At 46.7% G+C, this 20,402-nt stretch overlaps 1 protein-coding gene across 1 annotated transcript; it reads left to right on the top strand.

Moving 5' to 3' along the window:
• Positions 1 to 14,171: 14,171 nt before the first annotated feature.
• On the top strand, positions 14,172 to 17,098 carry LOC138370476 (serine-rich adhesin for platelets-like). The gene is made up of 2 exons (XM_069334845.1): positions 14,172 to 14,176; positions 14,464 to 17,098. The coding sequence occupies exons 1-2, from the start codon at positions 14,172 to 14,174 to the stop codon at positions 17,096 to 17,098; spliced, it is 2,640 nt and encodes an 879-aa protein (XP_069190946.1).
• The last annotated feature ends 3,304 nt before the right edge of the window (positions 17,099 to 20,402 follow it).

The following is a 20,402-nucleotide window of genomic DNA, read 5'->3' as shown; positions in this document are numbered from 1 at the left end:
ACCACCGCTACCGTCCCATACCTGGTACCGTGCACCCAGCCACCACCGCTACCATCCCATACCTGGTACCGTGCACCCAGCCACCACCGCTACCGTCCCATACCTGGTACCGTGCACCCAGCCACCACCGCTACCGTCCCATACCTGGTACCGTGCACCCAGCCACCACCGCTACCATCCCATACCTGGTACCGTGCACCCAGCCACCACCGCTACCATCCCATACCTGGTACCGTGCACCCAGCCACCACCGCTACCATCCAATACCTGGTACCGTGCACCCAGCCACCACCGCTACCGTCCCATACCTGGTACCGTGCACCCAGCCACCACCGCTACCATCCCATACCTGGTACCGTGCACCCAGCCACCACCGCTACCGTCCCATACCTGGTACCGTGCACCCAGCCACCACCGCTACCATCCCATACCTGGTACCGTGCACCCAGCCACCACCGCTACCATCCCATACCTGGTACCGTGCACCCAGCCACCACCGCTACCATCCCATACCTGGTACCGTGCACCCAGCCACCACCGCTACCATCCCATACCTGGTACCGTGCACCCAGCCACCACCGCTACCATCCCATACCTGGTACCGTGCACCCAGCCACAACCGCTACCATCCCATACCTGGTACCGTGCACCCAGCCACCACGGCTCACCGTCCCATACCTGGTACCGTGCACCCAGCCACCACGGCTCACCGTCCCATACCTGGTACAGTGCACCCAGCCACCACGGCTCACCGTCCCATACCTGGTACCGTGCACCCAGCCACCACCGCTACCATCCCATACCTGGTACCGTGCACCCAGCCACCACCGCTACCGTCCCATACCTGGTACCGTGCACCCAGCCACCACCGCTACCATCCCATACCTGGTACCGTGCACCCAGCCACCACCGCTACCGTCCCATACCTGGTACCATGCACCCAGCCACCACGGCTCACCGTCCCATACCTGGTACCGTGCACCCAGCCACCACGGCTCACCGTCCCATACCTGGTACCGTGCACCCAGCCACCACCGCTACCGTCCCATACCTGGTACCGTGCACCCAGCCACCACGGCTCACCGTCCCATACCTGGTACCGTGCACCCAGCCACCACGGCTCACCGTCCCATACCTGGTACCGTGCACCCAGCCACCACGGCTCACCGTCCCATACCTGGTACCGTGCACCCAGCCACCACGGCTCACCGTCCCATACCTGGTACCGTGCACCCAGCCACCACGGCTCACCGTCCCATACCTGGTACCGTGCACCCAGCCACCACGGCTCACCGTCCCATACCTGGTACCGTGCACCCAGCCACCACGGCTCACCGTCCCATACCTGGTACCGTGCACCCAGCCACCACGGCTCACCGTCCCATACCTGGTACCGTGCACCCAGCCACCACCGCTACCATCCCATACCTGGTACCGTGCACCCAGCCACCACCGCTACCATCCCATACCTGGTACCGTGCACCCAGCCACCACCGCTACCATCCAATACCTGGTACCGTGCACCCAGCCACCACCGCTACCGTCCCATACCTGGTACCGTGCACCCAGCCACCACCGCTACCATCCCATACCTGGTACCGTGCACCCAGCCACCACCGCTACCATCCCATACCTGGTACCGTGCACCCAGCCACCACCGCTACCATCCAATACCTGGTACCGTGCACCCAGCCACCACCGCTACCGTCCCATACCTGGTACCGTGCACCCAGCCACCTCCGCTACCATCCCATACCTGGTACCGTGCACCCAGCCACCACCGCTACCGTCCCATACCTGGTACCGTGCACCCAGCCACCACCGCTACCGTCCCATACCTGGTACCGTGCACCCAGCCACCACCGCTACCATCCCATACCTGGTACCGTGCACCCAGCCACCACCGCTACCATCCCATACCTGGTACCGTGCACCCAGCCACCACCGCTACCATCCAATACCTGGTACCGTGCACCCAGCCACCACCGCTACCGTCCCATACCTGGTACCGTGCACCCAGCCACCACCGCTACCATCCCATACCTGGTACCGTGCACCCAGCCACCACCGCTACCGTCCCATACCTGGTACCGTGCACCCAGCCACCACCGCTACCGTCCCATACCTGGTACCGTGCACCCAGCCACCACCGCTACCATCCAATGACACATATTTAACCCTCTAGGAAACCTGGACTCTTATAAAACCTCTCCAACTTCTGTAATATTACTTTACCCAATCTTGCAACCCTGGTTATATACAAGGATAGGCTTATCTGACTGTACGGCCGGAGAAAACCCCTCAAATAGCAGGATTGGTCGGCAGCGATACACCTCCCCCTTCAGTCAAGATGGCGTCCACCTCTCTTGCATCATCGCCCCTTAATACTCTATTCATTACATATGCAATCAAACTCATTATGGATTTTATTTGCCATATTCCCAATGCATACTTTTTGACAGAGTCCATTTTTCCCTTACAAATTTAGGCTATTCCAGTTCACATTATTTCTGACAACCTCCAGCTGAGACGGTACTACTTTACTGGGCGGAGTATTACTGGTAACTCGCGGCCTCTGGGCGGAGTATTACTGGTAACTCGCGGCCTCTCTGATCTCAGCTGTTTATTTATTTTAATAAACACTCGCCACTGAGTCCACCAACATTTTACAACCACCACGGGAGGTAAGGTTCGTAACACAGCCCCAGCATGGAGTCCATATCTAGTCAAGGATAAGACTAAACTGGAAAAGGTTCAAAGATTTGCCACCAGACTAGTACCCGAGCTGAGAGGTATGAGCTACGAGGAGAGACTACGGGAATTAAACCTCACTTCGCTGGAAGACAGAAGAGTTAGGGGGGGACATGATCACCACATTCAAGATTCTCAAGGGAATTGATAGGGTAGATAAAGACAGGCTGTTTAACACAAGGGCACACGCACTAGGGGACACAGGTGGAAACTGAGTGCCCAAATGAGCCACAGAGATATTAGAAAGAACTTTTTTAGTGTCAGAGTGGTTGACAAATGGAATGCATTTGGAAGTGATGTGGTGGAGGCTGACTCCATATACAGTTTCAAGTGTAGATATGAAGGAGCCCAGTAGGCTCAGGAATCTGTACACCTGTTGATTGACGGTTGAGAGGCGGGACCAAAGAGACAAAGCTCAACCCCCGCAAGCACAACTTAGTGAATACAACTAGGTGAGTACAGACACACACACACACACACACACACACACACACACACACACACACACACACACACACACACACACACACACACACACACACACACAGAAGAAAACAGAAAGACAGAAGACAGAAGAGTTAGGAGGAAACATGATCATCAAGTATAAGATTCTCAGAGGAATTGTACATTCAACGCTCGCGCAGAAATATATATATACATATATATATATATATATATATATATATATATATATATATATATAAAAAGAGTGTTCACTTCTCCTACCACCCCCTTTTTTTTTATTATGATGTACACTTTATTATGCAAGGTTATACAGTTACATATCTGATTTTATACAAAAAATGAACATTAAGAGGACACAAGAAAAAGTTCGCTTCCTAGAGGCTGTAGATTTCCTCGAACTCCTCCGACGCCGGGCAGGAACCGAGGATGCAGCGGGCATTTCCCCTCTGGATCGCGACACTGAGGCGCTGAAAGAGAAAACTTGCTGCTCTAGGGTCTCTTGTGGTGTCAATGAGCTTGGAACCAAGATCCTTAAGAAACCTTCTTGCACTTTTACCCTATGGGCCTAGGGTCTCAGACCCTATTGGAACGAAATTGTACCTTTGATCTAATTGCCTGTACTTGACTGACTTTTGTTTTTCTCTGTGTGTCGCTGCGGCTCCTGCCGTGCCGGCAGAGAGGGTGATGTATGTCGTTGCCAGGGTGGATACGCAAGTATAGTCCCATGCTAACTGCCTGCCACCCTTCCACGGACGCAGTGTGATTCCGTCTGGTCGGCCGGCAAAGCTAACAGAGTCACGGTTCAGTAGGTTGCGGGGCTCTCTCTCCGCTGGACACTGAGCAGAGGCAAGGCTTCTTTTAATGATGTCGTTGACTTCGTCGTGTCTAGTGTGCCAACCACCCGATTTTCCACAGTGCAGGCCATGCAATCCATATTCGTCAGCATCTGCCTCGCCGCAAATACACCTGTGAACAGGTGTATTTATATATATATATATATATATATATATATATATATATATATATATATATATATATATATATATATATATATATATATATATATATATATATATATATATATATATATATAACTACCTAGGCTAAAACTGTGATCACTTCCTTGAGGGCAGGTTTAGCAAGACAAAGGGCTTCATATATACACCAAGATGAGAGTGTGAACGTCTAACACATTTAAATAACCTCCGTCTTCACCACTCACAGTGGGCGGCGCCACATCGTCACCTGTCTCGACAACTTTGTGTTAGAAAGGTCAACCTGTCGATTAGACAGCTCGTCTTGTATATATTTCAGGCTGTGTGGTGTGTTCGGGGAACTTGACCGTGTTAACCAGTTCTTCATATATTTCCCCTGCAACAATCTAATGAGGGTAAATACTCTAAAAATATTATTTTAATAATGACTGGTTAGTAACTATTGATTAATTATATTTATGAGGTGTGAGGTGTTCGAGGTAGCGCAGATACTGTCTGCCAGATGAAGTCTGCCAGACACACACATACAAAAAAATTAAATAAAACTGCTTATGTCCTTTACTGTATGAATAGTTGCAAGGAAAAAAAAGAGATAATAAACATTTAAATTTTTTACTTAAACTTTACACAAAATAACACTAAACAAATAATGACACAAAAACCCTGCATCACTTGGCTTAACACTGGATAAAGAAGAATTATATACAATTCTGTTACGTTAACTCTACTGGTGACTGTACAAGTTTATACACTGTGTCTTCCCTCACACACGTCCTAGACACGTCCAGCGAGGGAAGACACGTGACACCCAAATGAGCACCAGAAGTTGTCTGACGGTCCATGCTTTGTTGATGTTTAAGATTCCCTACCTAGAATAAAACGCTCCAAGTAGCACGGGCTATGGTGAGCCCGTAGTGGACTTGTAAGCGGTCCATGCCACTGGCAGGTGCTTGTATACACAGGTATTGACGTCAGGTCGGCGAGTAGCGGGGTCTAGAACAATCGGCCGGCTGAATAAGGGTCGTTAGTTGGTGGTGAACTATGGGTCGGCCCGCCTCGGGTGGGCGGCTCACGTGGAAGGCAGGGGGGGGGGGGGGGGGGGGGGGGGGGGGGGGCGGGGGGGGGGGAGCCCATGGTCAAGAAGTTTCTGTAAATATTGCTGGCGGTTGTTGATGTTATGTGGTGTAGCAGGCTGGTGTCGACGACGGCAGGAAGAGGCAGACACCACGGCTTATGCAGAGGAATAACATAACAGGGGAAACTAAATATTTGTGGAGTCGATGAACTACTTATTTACTGTTATTATCAATTAAATATCCAGTAATCAGTCACACACACACACACAAACAGAAGCTAAATATAAACAGAGCAAAACCAATAGCAACCGTACACTTCAATCATAAGAAATATATCATTAGCTCAAATGTTGATGTGGACAGTGGGTCTGTGACGAGTTCAGAACATGTCCTCCGACGTCACACCCGCCCCGCTGACGCCACGCTGGTGCCACACGTCTGTCAACACTTCTCAATCATCCTAGTATGTAAACAAATCATCTGTTGCTTCATTTGGCAGTAATGATAATTTGTATATATATATATTCATTATGGGTGAGGTTTAAATAATCAAAGGACGGCACTGAGTTCAATGTAACAGCAAAATTTGCTGGCGTGCCAACCTCGGCACGCATGCCATAGGTTGGCCAGCCATGTGCTGCAAGATCCCGCGAAGGTCGCCAGTGACGACTAGGTCCCTCCTCTTCTCCCCGGCAAAAACCTGGTATTATATCAACAATGAAATGAGCGTCAGTGCGATAACTTAATGACGTATTGGAGCTGTTTGTTTGTGTCTAACTTCCTCTGGTGATCAAGTTGGAAGCTGACGAGACCTAAAATGCTCTGGTTCTGAGCCGTCAACAAGAAACGTAACAACACTAACACACTTCTCTCTTCATACACACATATAACTGTTAAATTATATATATATATATATATATATATATATATATATATATATATATATATATATATATATATATATATATATATATGAATGAGATTGAGTGGAAATAAATAGGAACTGCTAATGGGCCATATGAGCCAATAGGCCTTCTGTGGTTTCCTCTAAACAATGCATTTATGATGTGTTAGTACATTAATTAGTCAGTAGTACATTAAGTAGTTAGTTAGTCAGTAGTACATTAATAATTCATTTCATTTACAAAATGAGAGTACATGTATAAGGCACTTAAATTTGTTTTTAATTTAAATCAAATAATTAAATACCAAACTTTATGAGTGTAGACCAAGAAGATATGTTCACAGAGAGGTTTACCGCGATTCTCGGTATACGTCAAGTTTACCTTTGTCCTGGACAATGTTCAGGACTGAAGTATTCTTACTGGTTGAGCAGTAAGCTATTGTGGTGGCCTTAATAATCCTCCAGAGGTTGGTAGGTCTTAATAACCCTCCAGAGGTTGGTAGGCCTTAATAACCCTCCAGAGGTTGGCAGGTCTTAATAACCCTCCAGAGATTGACAGGCCTTAATAACCCCCCAGAGGTTGAGAGGCCTTAATAACCCTCCAGAGGTTGGTAGGCCTTAATAACCCTCCAGAGGTTGGTAGGCCTTAATAACCCTCCAGAGGTTGGTAGGCCTTAATAACCCTCCAGAGGTTGGTAGGCCTTAATAACCCTCCAGAGGTTGGTTAGGCCTTAATAACCCTCCAGAGGTTGGTAGGCCTTAATAACCCTCCAGAGGTTGGTAGGCCTTAATAACCCTCCAGAGGTTGGTAGGCCTTAATAACCCTCCAGAGGTTGACAGACCTTAATAACCCTCCAGAGGTTGACAGACCTTAATAACCCTACAGAGGTTGAGAGGCCTTAATAACCCTCCAGAGGTTGGTAGGCCTTAATAACCCTCCAGAGGTTGGTAGGCCTTAATAACCCTCCAGAGATTGACAGGCCTTAATAACCCTCCAGAGGTTGGTAGGCCTTAATAACCCTCCAGAGGTTGGTAGGCCTTAATAACCCTCCAGAGGTTGGCAGGCCTTAATAACCCTCCAGAGGTTGGCAGGTCTTAATAACCCTCCAGAGGTTGGCAGGTCTTAATAACCCTCCAGAGATTGACAGGCCTTAATAACTCCCCAGAGGTTGAGAGGCCTTAATAACCCTACAGAGGTTGAGAGGCCTTAATAACCCTCCAGAGGTTGGTAGGCCTTAATAACCCTCCAGAGGTTGGTAGGCCTTAATAATCCTCCAGAGGTTGGTAGGTCTTAATAACCCTCCAGAGGTTGGCAGGTCTTAATAACCCTCCAGAGGTTGGTAGGCCTTAATAACCCTCCAGAGGTTGACAGACCTTAATAACCCTACAGAGGTTGAGAGGCCTTAATAACCCTCCAGAGGTTGGTAGGCCTTAATAACCCTCCAGAGGTTGGTAGGCCTTAATAACCCTACAGAGGTTGAGAGGCCTTAATAACCCTCCAGAGGTTGGTAGGCCTTAATAACCCTCCAGAGGTTGGTAGGCCTTAATAACCCTCCAGAGGTTGGTAGGCCTTAATAACCCTCCAGAGGTTGGTAGGCCTTAATAACCCTCCAGAGGTTGACAGACCTTAATAACCCTACAGAGGTTGAGAGGCCTTAATAACCCTCCAGAGGTTGACAGACCCTAATAACCCTCCAGAGGTTGAGAGGCCTTAATAACCCTCCAGAGGTTGACAGACCTTAATAACCCTCCAGAGGTTGATAAGAGGTAAATCCAACATTAGTCCTAATCTAAACCCAATGAGTAGGTTAATCTGAATTAAATTTAAGTCTTTTTAAAAGGCATAGTAAGTCAAGAATACGTCATAGATACGTCTTAGAAAGAAACTTTAAGGGCGCTGACGTGATTGGCTGTTAACCCTCGCTCTCTGGGCACTAGGTCAACGCCCCGAGCTGGCATCCACCAATTAGAATTCTCGAATGGCCAGCCTGCCCGGCGTTGATTTGGCTGGTGCTTCTTACACTGACCATTCACAGAGTGCCACGTGTCGCTCGCGTACCATTGGTCGCCAGAGGTCACGTGACATGACCCAAGAAATACTTTGTTTTCTTTGATTCAAAACAAATAATTTTTCTACCGGAAAATCAACACTGTTTTGGACATTTTAAACCCTATCTCATGGCACCAGGAAGACCTCTGCTTCCTTCATGGCACCAGGAAGACCTCTACTTCCTTCATGGCACCAGGAAGACCTCTACTTCCTTCATGGCACCAGGAAGACCTCTGCTTCCTTCATGGCACCAGGAAGACCTCTACTTCCTTCATGGCACCAGGAAGACCTCTACTTCCTTCATGGCACCAGGAAGACCTCTGCTTCCTTCATGGCACCAGGAAGACCTCTGCTTCCTTCATGGCACCAGGAAGACCTCTACTTCCTTCATGGCACCAGGAAGACCTCTACTTCCTTCATGGCACCAGGAAGACCTCTACTTCCTTCATGGCACCAGGAAGACCTCTGCTTCCTTCATGGCACCAGGAAGACCTCTACTTCCTTCATGGCACCAGGAAGACCTCTACTTCCTTCATGGCACCAGGAAGACCTCTGCTTCCTTCATGGCACCAGGAAGACCTCTGCTTCCTTCATGGCACCAGGAAGACCTCTACTTCCTTCATGGCACCAGGAAGACCTCCACTTCCTTCATGGCACCAGGAAGACCTCTACTTCCTTCATGGCACCAGGAAGACCTCTACTTCCTTCATGGCACCAGGAAGACCTCTACTTCATGGCACCAGGAAGACCTCCACTTCCTTCATGGCACCAGGAAGACCTCTGCTTCCTTCATGGCACCAGGAAGACCTCTACTTCCTTCATGGCACCAGGAAGACCTCTACTTCCTTCATGGCACCTGGAAGACCTCCACTTCCTTCATGGCACCAGGAAGACCTCTACTTCCTTCATGGCACCAGGAAGACCTCTACTTCCTTCATGGCACCAGGAAGACCTCTACTTCCTTCATGGCACCAGGAAGACCTCCACTTCCTTCATGGCACCAGGAAGACCTCTACTTCCTTCATGGCACCAGGAAGACCTCTACTTCATGGCACCAGGAAGACCTCTACTTCATGGCACCAGGAAGACCTCCACTTCCTTCATGGCACCAGGAAGACCTCTACTTCCTTCATGGCACCAGGAAGACCTCTGCTTCCTTCATGGCACCAGGAAGACCTCTACTTCCTTCATGGCACCAGGAAGACCTCTACTTCCTTCATGGCACCAGGAAGACCTCTGCTTCCTTCATGGCACCAGGAAGACCTCTGCTTCCTTCATGGCACCAGGAAGACCTCTACTTCCTTCATGGCACCAGGAAGACCTCTACTTCCTTCATGGCACCAGGAAGACCTCTACTTCCTTCATGGCACCAGGAAGACCTCTGCTTCCTTCATGGCACCAGGAAGACCTCTACTTCCTTCATGGCACCAGGAAGACCTCTACTTCCTTCATGGCACCAGGAAGACCTCTGCTTCCTTCATGGCACCAGGAAGACCTCTGCTTCCTTCATGGCACCAGGAAGACCTCTACTTCCTTCATGGCACCAGGAAGACCTCCACTTCCTTCATGGCACCAGGAAGACCTCTACTTCCTTCATGGCACCAGGAAGACCTCTACTTCCTTCATGGCACCAGGAAGACCTCTACTTCATGGCACCAGGAAGACCTCCACTTCCTTCATGGCACCAGGAAGACCTCTGCTTCCTTCATGGCACCAGGAAGACCTCTACTTCCTTCATGGCACCAGGAAGACCTCTACTTCCTTCATGGCACCTGGAAGACCTCCACTTCCTTCATGGCACCAGGAAGACCTCTACTTCCTTCATGGCACCAGGAAGACCTCTACTTCCTTCATGGCACCAGGAAGACCTCTACTTCCTTCATGGCACCAGGAAGACCTCCACTTCCTTCATGGCACCAGGAAGACCTCTACTTCCTTCATGGCACCAGGAAGACCTCTACTTCATGGCACCAGGAAGACCTCTACTTCATGGCACCAGGAAGACCTCCACTTCCTTCATGGCACCAGGAAGACCTCCACTTCCTTCATGGCACCAGGAAGACCTCTACTTCCTTCATGGCACCAGGAAGACCTCTACTTCCTTCATGGCACCAGGAAGACCTCCACTTCCTTCATGGCACCAGGAAGACCTCTACTTCATGGCACCAGGAAGACCTCCACTTCCTTCATGGCACCAGGAAGACCTCCACTTCCTTCATGGCACCAGGAAGACCTCTACTTCATGGCACCAGGAAGACCTCCACTTCCTTCATGGCACCAGGAAGACCTCTCCTCTCACTCGTGGCGCCACACCGTTCACTCGTGGCGCCACACCACCTCTCCTCTCACTCACGGCGCCAGTAACAATTTCTGGCACTAAGTGGATGCTAATTAAGTGAATATCAAACAGTGCGGCAGAGACGCCCCGGTCCCTACCCTGATGGGCAGGAGGGAGGGTGGGAGGGGAGGGAGGGAGGGAGGCAGATAATCGTGAGGTAAGGTGAGGTAAAGTGAGGTAAAGAGGCAAGTCGGAGAGGGACAGGAAGTAAAGAAATAAAGAAAATCAAAGTGTGGGAGAGGTGGAGAGATGCGCAGGAGAGAATGAGTGACGAATGAGATAGGAAGGGATAATTCAAGAGAGAAGGGATAAGCACAATAAAGGGGAAACAGAGAAGGATGGAGGAAGTGGTGATAATAACAGTATATCATTACAGCTCCAGCCAGTCAGGCCTGGCTGGGTGGCTCCCTTCCCCTTGGGCAGGTCGGGAAAGCGAAGACCATATATCTTGTCGGGGGTTCGATTCCCAAATGGGCTAAGTAGTTGCGTGGGGTACCATTCCCCCTCACGTCTTGTCCTCATATCCCGGCTCCTTGTCCTTATATCCCAACCCACTGTCCCCATATCCCAGCTTCATGACTTCATATCCCAGCTCCTTGTCCTCATATCCCAGCTTCATGACTTCATATCCTAGCTCTTTACTCTGGTATCCCACATCCATATGCTCAAATCCGATGTCACTGTCCCACATATACCGTCTAGGCGCTATGTACTTTGTACTACATAGGCTTAGTACTTTCGACTGATAATTACTCATTAATGCGTAGTTACGCTATCATGTTACGGCGGACACTAATTACACCCCCCCCCTTGTCTGCCTTATCTATATAAAAACAATGAAAAGTCTTTTTTTGTCTTTTATTTTTTTAGGAACGATGCGACTTAATACGAAATTAAATAAAAAATGGATTTGAAAATGATAATCCGAGATTTAAATTAGATTTAATCTAACCTAACCTGTCCTAGTCTAACTTAGAACAGGTTAGGTTAGGTTCTCTCTCTCTGTCTCTCTGTCTGTCTCTCTCTCTCTGTCTCTCTGTCTCTCTCTCTCTCTCTCTCTCTCTCTCTCTCTCTCTCTGTCTCTCTGTCTCTCTCTCTCTCTCTCTCTCTCTCTCTCTCTCTCTCTCTCTCTCTCTCTCTCTCTCTCTCTCTCTCTCTCTCTCTCTCTCTGTCTCTCTCTCTCTGTCTCTCTCTCTCTCTCTCTCTCTCTCTCTCTCTCTCTCTCTCTCTCTCTGTCTCTCTCTCTCTGTCTCTCTGTCTCTCTGTCTCTCTGTCTCTCTCTCTCTCTCTCTCTCTCTCTCTCTCTCTGTCTCTCTCTCTCTCTCTCTCTCTCTCTCTCTCTCTCTCTCTCTCTCTCTCTCTCTCTCTCTCTCTCTCTCTCTCTCTCTCTCTCTCTCTCTGTCTCTCTCTCTCTGTCTCTCTCTCTCTCTCTCTCTCTCTCTCTCTCTCTCTCTCTCTCTCTCTCTCTCTCTCTCTCTCTCTCTCTCTCTCTCTCTCTCTCTCTCTCTCTCTCTCTCTCTCTCTCTCTCTCTCTCTCTCTCTCTCTCTCTCTCTCTCTCTCTCTCTCTCTCTCTCTCTCTCTCTCTGTCTCTCTGTCTCTCTCTCTCTCTCTCTCTCTCTCTCTCTCTCTCTCTGTCTCTCTCTCTCTCTCTCTCTCTCTCTCTCTGTCTCTCTCTCTCTCTCTCTCTCTCTCTCTCTCTCTCTCTCTCTCTCTCTCTCTCTCTCTCTGTCTCTCTCTCTCTCTCTCTCTCTCTCTCTCTCTCTCTCTCTCTCTCTCTCTCTCTCTCTGTCTCTCTCTCTCTCTGTCTCTCTCTCTCTCTCTCTCTCTCTCTCTCTCTCTCTCTCTCTCTCTCTCTCTCTCTGTCTCTCTCTCTCTCTCTCTCTCTCTCTCTCTCTCTCTCTCTCTCTCTCTCTCTCTCTCTCTCTCTCTCTCTGTCTCTCTCTCTCTGTCTCTCTCTCTCTCTCTCTCTCTCTCTCTCTCTCTCTCTCTCTCTCTCTCTCTCTCTCTCTCTCTCTCTCTCTCTCTCTCTCTCTCTCTCTCTCTCTCTCTCTCTCTGTCTCTCTCTCTCTCTCTCTCTCTCTCTCTCTTTCTCCCTCTCTCTCTCTCTCTCTCTCTCTCTCTCTCTCTCTCTCTCTCTCTCTCTCTCTCTCTCTCTCTCTGTCTCTGTCTCTCTCTCTCTGTCTCTCTCTCTCTCTGCTAATGCCTATACACGTAATAACTATAATAAAACATGACAAATATCCTAATCTTTAATACTCTTAGCCATTTTCGAAGTTTTATAATATGGTATTATGCTTCTCAGACTTAAAATACAACTGCCTGGGAATACATTACCCTTGACTTTCTGTGATCTATAAATTTGTGTTGCATTTCCCCAATGATAAGCATTGTAATGCAACAGCCGGCAACACCGTTAAGCCTTTAACAACTTCCAAAAATATGAGGCTTAACCGGCAACCCGTTATTTGTTGTTATTGGGTAGGGAGAGGAGGGAGGGAGAGGGAGAGAGGGAGAGGGAGGGAGAGAGAGAGAGAGAGAGAGAGAGAGAGAGAGAGAGAGAGAGAGAGAGAGAGAGAGAGAGAGAGAGAGAGAGAGAGAGACAGAGACAGAGAGAGAGAGAGACAGAGACAGAGAGAGAGAGAGAGGGAGGGGAGAGTGTGAACCCAATGGCCTAGGGTTCACCTCACATGTAATTGACAACATTTGTTACAAAACCTTTCATGAAGCAAACCTTCGCTATCATCTTGAGTATGTACCCCTTTCATAAACCGCCCCCCCCCCTTCCCCCTCACACCAACTCCACTCAAATCATTCATCACAGTTTTGGACCACCGTGAGGTAAGGCTGGTCTCTAGTCCTGACCCAGACTGGTTTGACAAGTTAGTACACCAAAGCCTTCAACACCGGAGAGGTGCCGTGATCTTACTGTTAAGAATAAGGGGCCAGATTCACGAAGCAGTTACGCAAGCACTTACAAACCTGTCCATCTTTCCTCAATCTTTGGCGGCTTTGTTTACAATTATTAAAAAGTTAATGAGCTCCAAAGCACCAGGAGGCTGTTTATAACAATAACAACAATTGATTGGGACGTTTTCATGCTTGTAAACTGTTTAATAAATGTAACCAAAGTCTTCAAAGATTGAGGAAAGATTTATACGTTCGTAAGTACTCGCGATGACTGCAGGCGATGAGTCACAGTAACGTGGCTGAAGAATGTTGACCAGACCACACACTAGAAGGTGAAGGGACGACGACGTTTCGGTCCGTCCTGGATCATTTATAATCGACTTGAGAATGGTCCAGGACGGACCGAAACGTCGTCGTCCCTTCACCTTCTAGTGTATGGTCTGGTCAACACTCGCGTAACTGCTTCGTGAATCTGGCCCCAGGTCAATAAGGTCACGGGTCACCACTTGGGTCACCTTTCTGAGGAACTAGAAGATGGCAACCACTACCCAAGACCCAGAGCCATTAACAGCCTCTTTCTGGAAGTTACTATTCTGATGACCATGAGACATTCTCCCCACACAACGTGTCCCATCGAATGACACACTTCATTTTGTCGTCAAAATTCCCCCCACAGAGCAAAATATGACGTAGTATCAATCGTAATTCCTTAAATATTCGCGTTTTCTCAACGTGAATCGTCGCTCGGTTAGGTATAGGGTTCAGGTGTTATAGTACAGCATATTCTGGCCGTTGTACCAACACGAGAACACTTGATCCTGGTCAGCGGTCGTTCGCCCGCCTCAACCTGAGGCTCTGGCACTGGCTTGGCACCAGGGCCATCCTGTACACAACTGTAACTCAGGCGTTAATGATAGTTTACTCGTAATGAACAACTAATAATGAGTTCAGTAAACCTGTGAGTTTATAGGGCAAGGCTTCAGGTGAGCCGATGTTGGGTGACGGGTATTAGTTTGCATCAACGTCAGGAACATCAGCACAGTTTCAGGAACATCTGCACAGTTTCAGCATCAGGAACATCAGCACAGTTTCAGCATCAGGAACATCTGCACAGTTTCAGCATCAGGAACATCTGCACAGTTTCAGCATCAGGAACATCAGCACAGTTTCAGCATCAGAAACATCAGCACAGTTTCAACATCAGAAACATCAGCACAGTTTCAACATCAGAAACATCAGCACAGTTTCAGCATCAGGAACATCAGCACAGTTTCAACATCAGGAACATCAACACAGTTTCAGCATCAGGAACATCAGCACAGTTTCAACATCAGAAACATCAGCACAGTTTCAGCATCAGAAACATCAACACAGTTTCAACATCAGGAACATCAACACAGTTTCAACATCAGAAACATCAGCACAGTTTCAACATCAGGAACATCAGCACAGTTTCAACATCAGAAACATCAGCACAGTTTCAGCATCAGAAACATCAGCACAGTTTCAACATCAGAAACATCAGCACAGTTTCAACATCAGAAACATCAGCACAGTTTCAACATCAGGAACATCAGCACAGTTTCAGCATCAGAAACATCAAGACAGCTTCAACATCAGGAACATCAGCACAGTTTCAACATCAGAAACATCAAGACAGCTTCAACATCAGAAACATCAGCACAGTTTCAGCATCAGGAACATCAGCACAGTTTCAACATCAGAAACATCAGCACAGTTTCAACATCAGGAACATCAGCACAGTTTCAACATCAGGAACATCAGCACAGTTTCAGCATCAGGAACATCAGCACAGTTTCAGCATCATGAACATCAGCACAGTTTCAACATCAGGAACATCAGCACAGTTTCAACATCAGAAACATCAGCACAGTTTCAACATCAGGAACATCAGCACAGTTTCAACATCAGAAACATCAGCACAGTTTCAACATCAGAAACATCAGCACACTTTCAACATCAGAAACATCAGCACAGTTTCAGCATCAGGAACGTCAGCACAGTTTCAACATCAGAAACATCAGCACAGTTTCAGCATCAGAAACATCAAGACAGCTTCAACATCAGGAACATCAGCACAGTTTCAACATCAGAAACATCAAGACAGCTTCAACATCAGAAACATCAGCACAGTTTCAGCATCAGGAACATCAGCACAGTTTCAACATCAGAAACATCAGCACAGTTTCAACATCAGGAACATCAGCACAGTTTCAACATCAGGAACATCAGCACAGTTTCAGCATCAGGAACATCAGCACAGTTTCAGCATCATGAACATCAGCACAGTTTCAACATCAGGAACATCAGCACAGTTTCAACATCAGAAACATCAGCACAGTTTCAACATCAGAAACATCAGCACAGTTTCAACATCAGGAACATCAGCACAGTTTCAACATCAGAAACATCAGCACAGTTTCAACATCAGAAACATCAGCACAGTTTCAACATCAGAAACATCAGCACAGTTTCAGCATCAGGAACGTCAGCACAGTTTCAACATCAGAAACATCAGCACAGTTTCAACATCACATCAGCACAGCTTCAACATCAGAAACATTAGCACAGTTTCAACATCACATCAGCACAGTTTCAACATCACATCAGCACAGTTTCAACATCAGGAACATCAGCACAGTTTCAACATCAGGAACATCAGCACAGTTTCAACATCAGGAACATCAGCACAGTTTCAACATCAGGAACATCAGCACAGTTTCAACATCACATCAACACAGTTTCAACATCAGGAACATCAGCACAGTTTCAACATCAGGAACATCAGCACAGTTTCAACATCAGGAACATCAGCACAGTTTCAACATCAGGAACATCAGCACAGTTTCAACATCAGGAACATCAACACAGTTTCAGCATCAGGAACGTCAGCACAGTTTCAACATCAGAAACATCAGCACAGTTTCAACATCACATCAGCACAGCTTCAACATCAGAAACATCAGCACAGTTTCAACATCACATCAGCACAGTTTCAACATCACATCAGCACAGTTTCAACATCAGGAACATCAGCACAGTTTCAGCATCAGGAACATCAGCACAGTTTCAGCATCAGAAACATCAGCACAGTTTCAACATCAGGAACATCAGCACAGTTTCAACATCACATCAGCACAGTTTCAACATCAGGAACATCAGCACAGTTTCAACATCACATCAGCACAGTTTCAACATCACATCAGCACAGCTTCAACATCAGGAACATCAACACAGTTTCAACATCAGAAACATCAGCACAGTTTCAACATCACATCAGCACAGTTTCAACATCACATCAGCACAGCTTCAACATCAGAAACATCAGCACAGTTTCAACATCACATCAGCACAGTTTCAACATCAGGAACATCAGCACAGTTTCAGCATCAGAAACATCAGCACAGTTTCAACATCAGAAACATCAGCACAGTTTCAACATCAGAAACATCAGCACAGTTTCAACATCAGGAACATCAGCACAGTTTCAACATCAGGAACATCAGCACAGTTTCAACATCAGGAACATCAGCACAGTTTCAACATCAGGAACATCAACACAGTTTCAAATAAACTCTAATCTTAGTTAACAAAAAACAAATTGCACAAAAGAGGATCGATTCTTCATTTTTCATTCTTTCCCCCAACAAAATAATTATTCACTTTTGCCGATGGAAGTTTGATGGGACAGAGGAGTGAATGACTGAAATGTTTGAATTGGTTGTGTTCGCTTAATCGATATGTTTGGAATGCATATATATTGAAAAAATGTCGAGCCTGACGTGAACCAATGATAAACCCAAGGCCAGCGCTGACGTGATTGGTTTTAGCGAAGTCTGACGAGGTAATTGTCTACGTAAATACCATATCGAATGTTCGCTTTCACGTGTGTTCTACGGCTGTTGTTGGAAGTATAACAGAGGGGGGTAGGAGAGAGAGAGAGAGAGAGAGAGAGAGAGAGAGAGAGAGAGAGAGAGAGAGAGAGAGAGAGAGAGAGAGAGAGAGAGAGAGAGAGAGAGAGAGAGAGAGAGAGAGAGAGAGAGGGGGCGGGCGGCAGATGTACTACACACAACGACATTTTTCCAATATACCTGCAAAACTCAACTTTGATATAACGAGTATTGGAGGCTTGGACCAGCACGACGAAACACATGACACACACACACACACACCTGTAACCTCACCCGCACCTTAAATCATTTTTATACTGTCCGTCCACAAGGGAAAGTTCATGGTCGATGACTTCACTTATGAGGGAGAGACAACCCTGGGTCAATGGCCTCCTGGATCCCTATTCTAGACACACCTACATTAGACACTCCATAAATAAGACACTTCTTTAATTAGACAATTCTTAAATTAGACAGTGAATTAGATACTTCCTAAATCAGGCACTTCATAAATTAGACACTTTATAAATTGGACACTCACTTAATTAGACACTTATAAATTGGACACTCCATTAATTAGTCACTTATAAATTGGACACTCCCTTAATTAGTCACTTATAAATTGGACACTCCCTTAATTAGACACTTTATAAAATAGACACTCCTTTAAGTAGACACTTCTTTAATTAGACACTCCTTTAATTAGACACTTTATAAATTAGACACTACCTTAATTAGACACTTTATAAACTGGACACTCCCTAAATGAGACACTTTATAAACTGGACACTCCCTAAATGAGACACTTTATAAATTGGACACTCCCTAAATGAGACACTTTATAAATTGGACACTCCCTAAATGAGACACTTTATAAACTGGACACTCCCTAAATGAGACACTTTATAAATTGGACACTCCCTAAATTAGACACTTCCTAAATTTACGTATATATCAAACGACATTATATATCTTCGCTTTATTAAAGCCTCCGATACTGAGTCTCCCGAGTGAGTGAGAGGAGACTTAAAGCCTGACGGTGTACGAGGGAAGGTTACAGCAAGTGGGATTAGGGTGTGGATATTACAAAGGTTACAAAGGGGAAGTACAAATAAGGTCCAGAAGAGAAACCGCTGTAGGAGGTAGAGTGCTTCAATGGTTCTCCCCTATATTGTTTACCTGTAAACTCTATAACCTCTCTGGGATTCCAACCTGGATAAGCATGGTTCACTGGCTGTTCAGTACTAGTACCACTCCACATTAGAGTTCCATGATAAGGGAAGGGAAGGGAATTTTAAGGGGGGGAAAGCGACAAGTCATTACGAATATATAGCACTTGAAAGTGGTCAGGATAAGGATTTGGGATGAGACGAGGGACAGTCCCATTAAAACTTAGGCAAAGTTTTTTGGTTAGGTTAGGTTAAGTTAGGTTAAAATAGGTTAAGTTAGGTTAAGTTAGGTTAGGTTAAGTTAAGTTAGGTTAGGTTAAGTTAGGTTAGTTTAGGTTAAGTTAGGTTAGGTTAAGTTACGTTAGGTTAAGTTTGGTTAGGTTAAGTTATGTTAGGTTAAGTTAGGTTAGGTTAAGTTACGTTAGGTTAAGTTTGGTTAGGTTAAGTTAGGTTAGGTTAAGTTAGGTTAGGTTAAGTTAGGTTAGGTTAAGTTAGGTTAGGTTAGGTTAAGTTAGGTTAGGTTAAGTTACGTTAGGTTAAGTTTGGTTAGGTTAAGTTTGGTTAGGTTAAGTTAGGTTAGGTTAAGGTAGGTTAGGTTAAGTTAAGTTAGGTTAGGTTATCTTGAGGTTATCTTGAGATGATTTCGGGGCTTTTAGTGTCCCCGCGGCCCAGTCCTCGACCAGGCCTCCACCCTCAGGAAGCAGCCCGTGACAGCTGACTAACTCCCAGGTACCTATTTACTGCTAGGTAACAGGGGCATTCAGGGTGAAAGAAACTTTGCCCATTTGTTTCTGCCTCGTGCGGGAATCGAACCCGCGCCACAGAATTACGAGTCCTGCGCGCTATCCACCAGGCTACGAGGCCCCCTTAGGTTAGGTTAGGTTAAGTTAGGTTACGTTAAGTTAGGTTAGGTTAGGTTAGGTTTGGTTAGGTTAGGTTAAGTTAGGTTAGGTTAGGTTAGGTTAGGTTAGGTTAGGTTAGGTTAGGTTAAGTTAGGTTAGGTTAGGTTAGGTTAGGTTAGGTTAGGTTAGGTTAAGTTAGGTTAGGTTAGGTTAGGTTAGGTTAGGTTAGGTTAAGTTAGGTTAGGTTAGGTTAGGTTAGGTTAGGTTAGGTTAGGTTAAGTTAGGTTAGGTTAGGTTAGGTTAAGTTAGGTTAGGTTAGGTTAAGTTAGGTTAGGTTAGGTTAGGTTAAGTTAGGTTAGGTTAGGTTAAGTTAGGTTAGGTTAGGTTAGGTTAAGTTAGGTTAGGTTAAGTTAGGTTAGGTTAGGTTAAGTTAGGTTAGGTTAGAGCTTAAACAAATTTATCTTCCGAAATATGAGTTCGAGAAGGACCTGGGAGCCTCGATCAGAAGGGATCTTTAGTCAAAACATAAACCGATAAAAGTTCAAAATAAAGAAAATAAAACACTGGGCTTTATTCTCAGAAGCTTAAGCAGTAAGATTATGTAAAGCACGAGAAACACTGCATATTAAAGTATGCCCTTCTCCTCGGTCTGAATATACAGGGAGTATACTTTTGTCCAGGTCAATGTCCAGGACTGAAGTATGCTTGCTGGTTAGTCAGTATACAGTAAACAGTCCCAATCATTCAGCCGGTGAAGCCAGCTGTAGAGTGACGGTGGAGCCAGCTATAGAGTGACGGTGGTGCCAGCTGTAGAGTGACGGTGGTGCCAGCTGTAGAGTGACGATGGTGCCAGCTGTAGAGTGACGGTGGAGCCAGCTGTAGAGTGACGATGGTGCCAGCTGTAGAGTGACGGTGGAGCCAGCTGTAGAGTGACGGTGGAGCCAGCTGTAGAGTGACGGTGGTGCCAGCTGTAGAGTGACGATGGTGCCAGCT

Source organism: Procambarus clarkii, chromosome 32, assembly GCF_040958095.1.
Source record: "Procambarus clarkii isolate CNS0578487 chromosome 32, FALCON_Pclarkii_2.0, whole genome shotgun sequence".
Lineage (NCBI taxonomy): Eukaryota > Metazoa > Arthropoda > Malacostraca > Decapoda > Cambaridae > Procambarus > Procambarus clarkii.
Note: the sequence above shows the minus strand (reverse complement) of the source record. Positions and strands in the feature narration are given on the sequence as shown.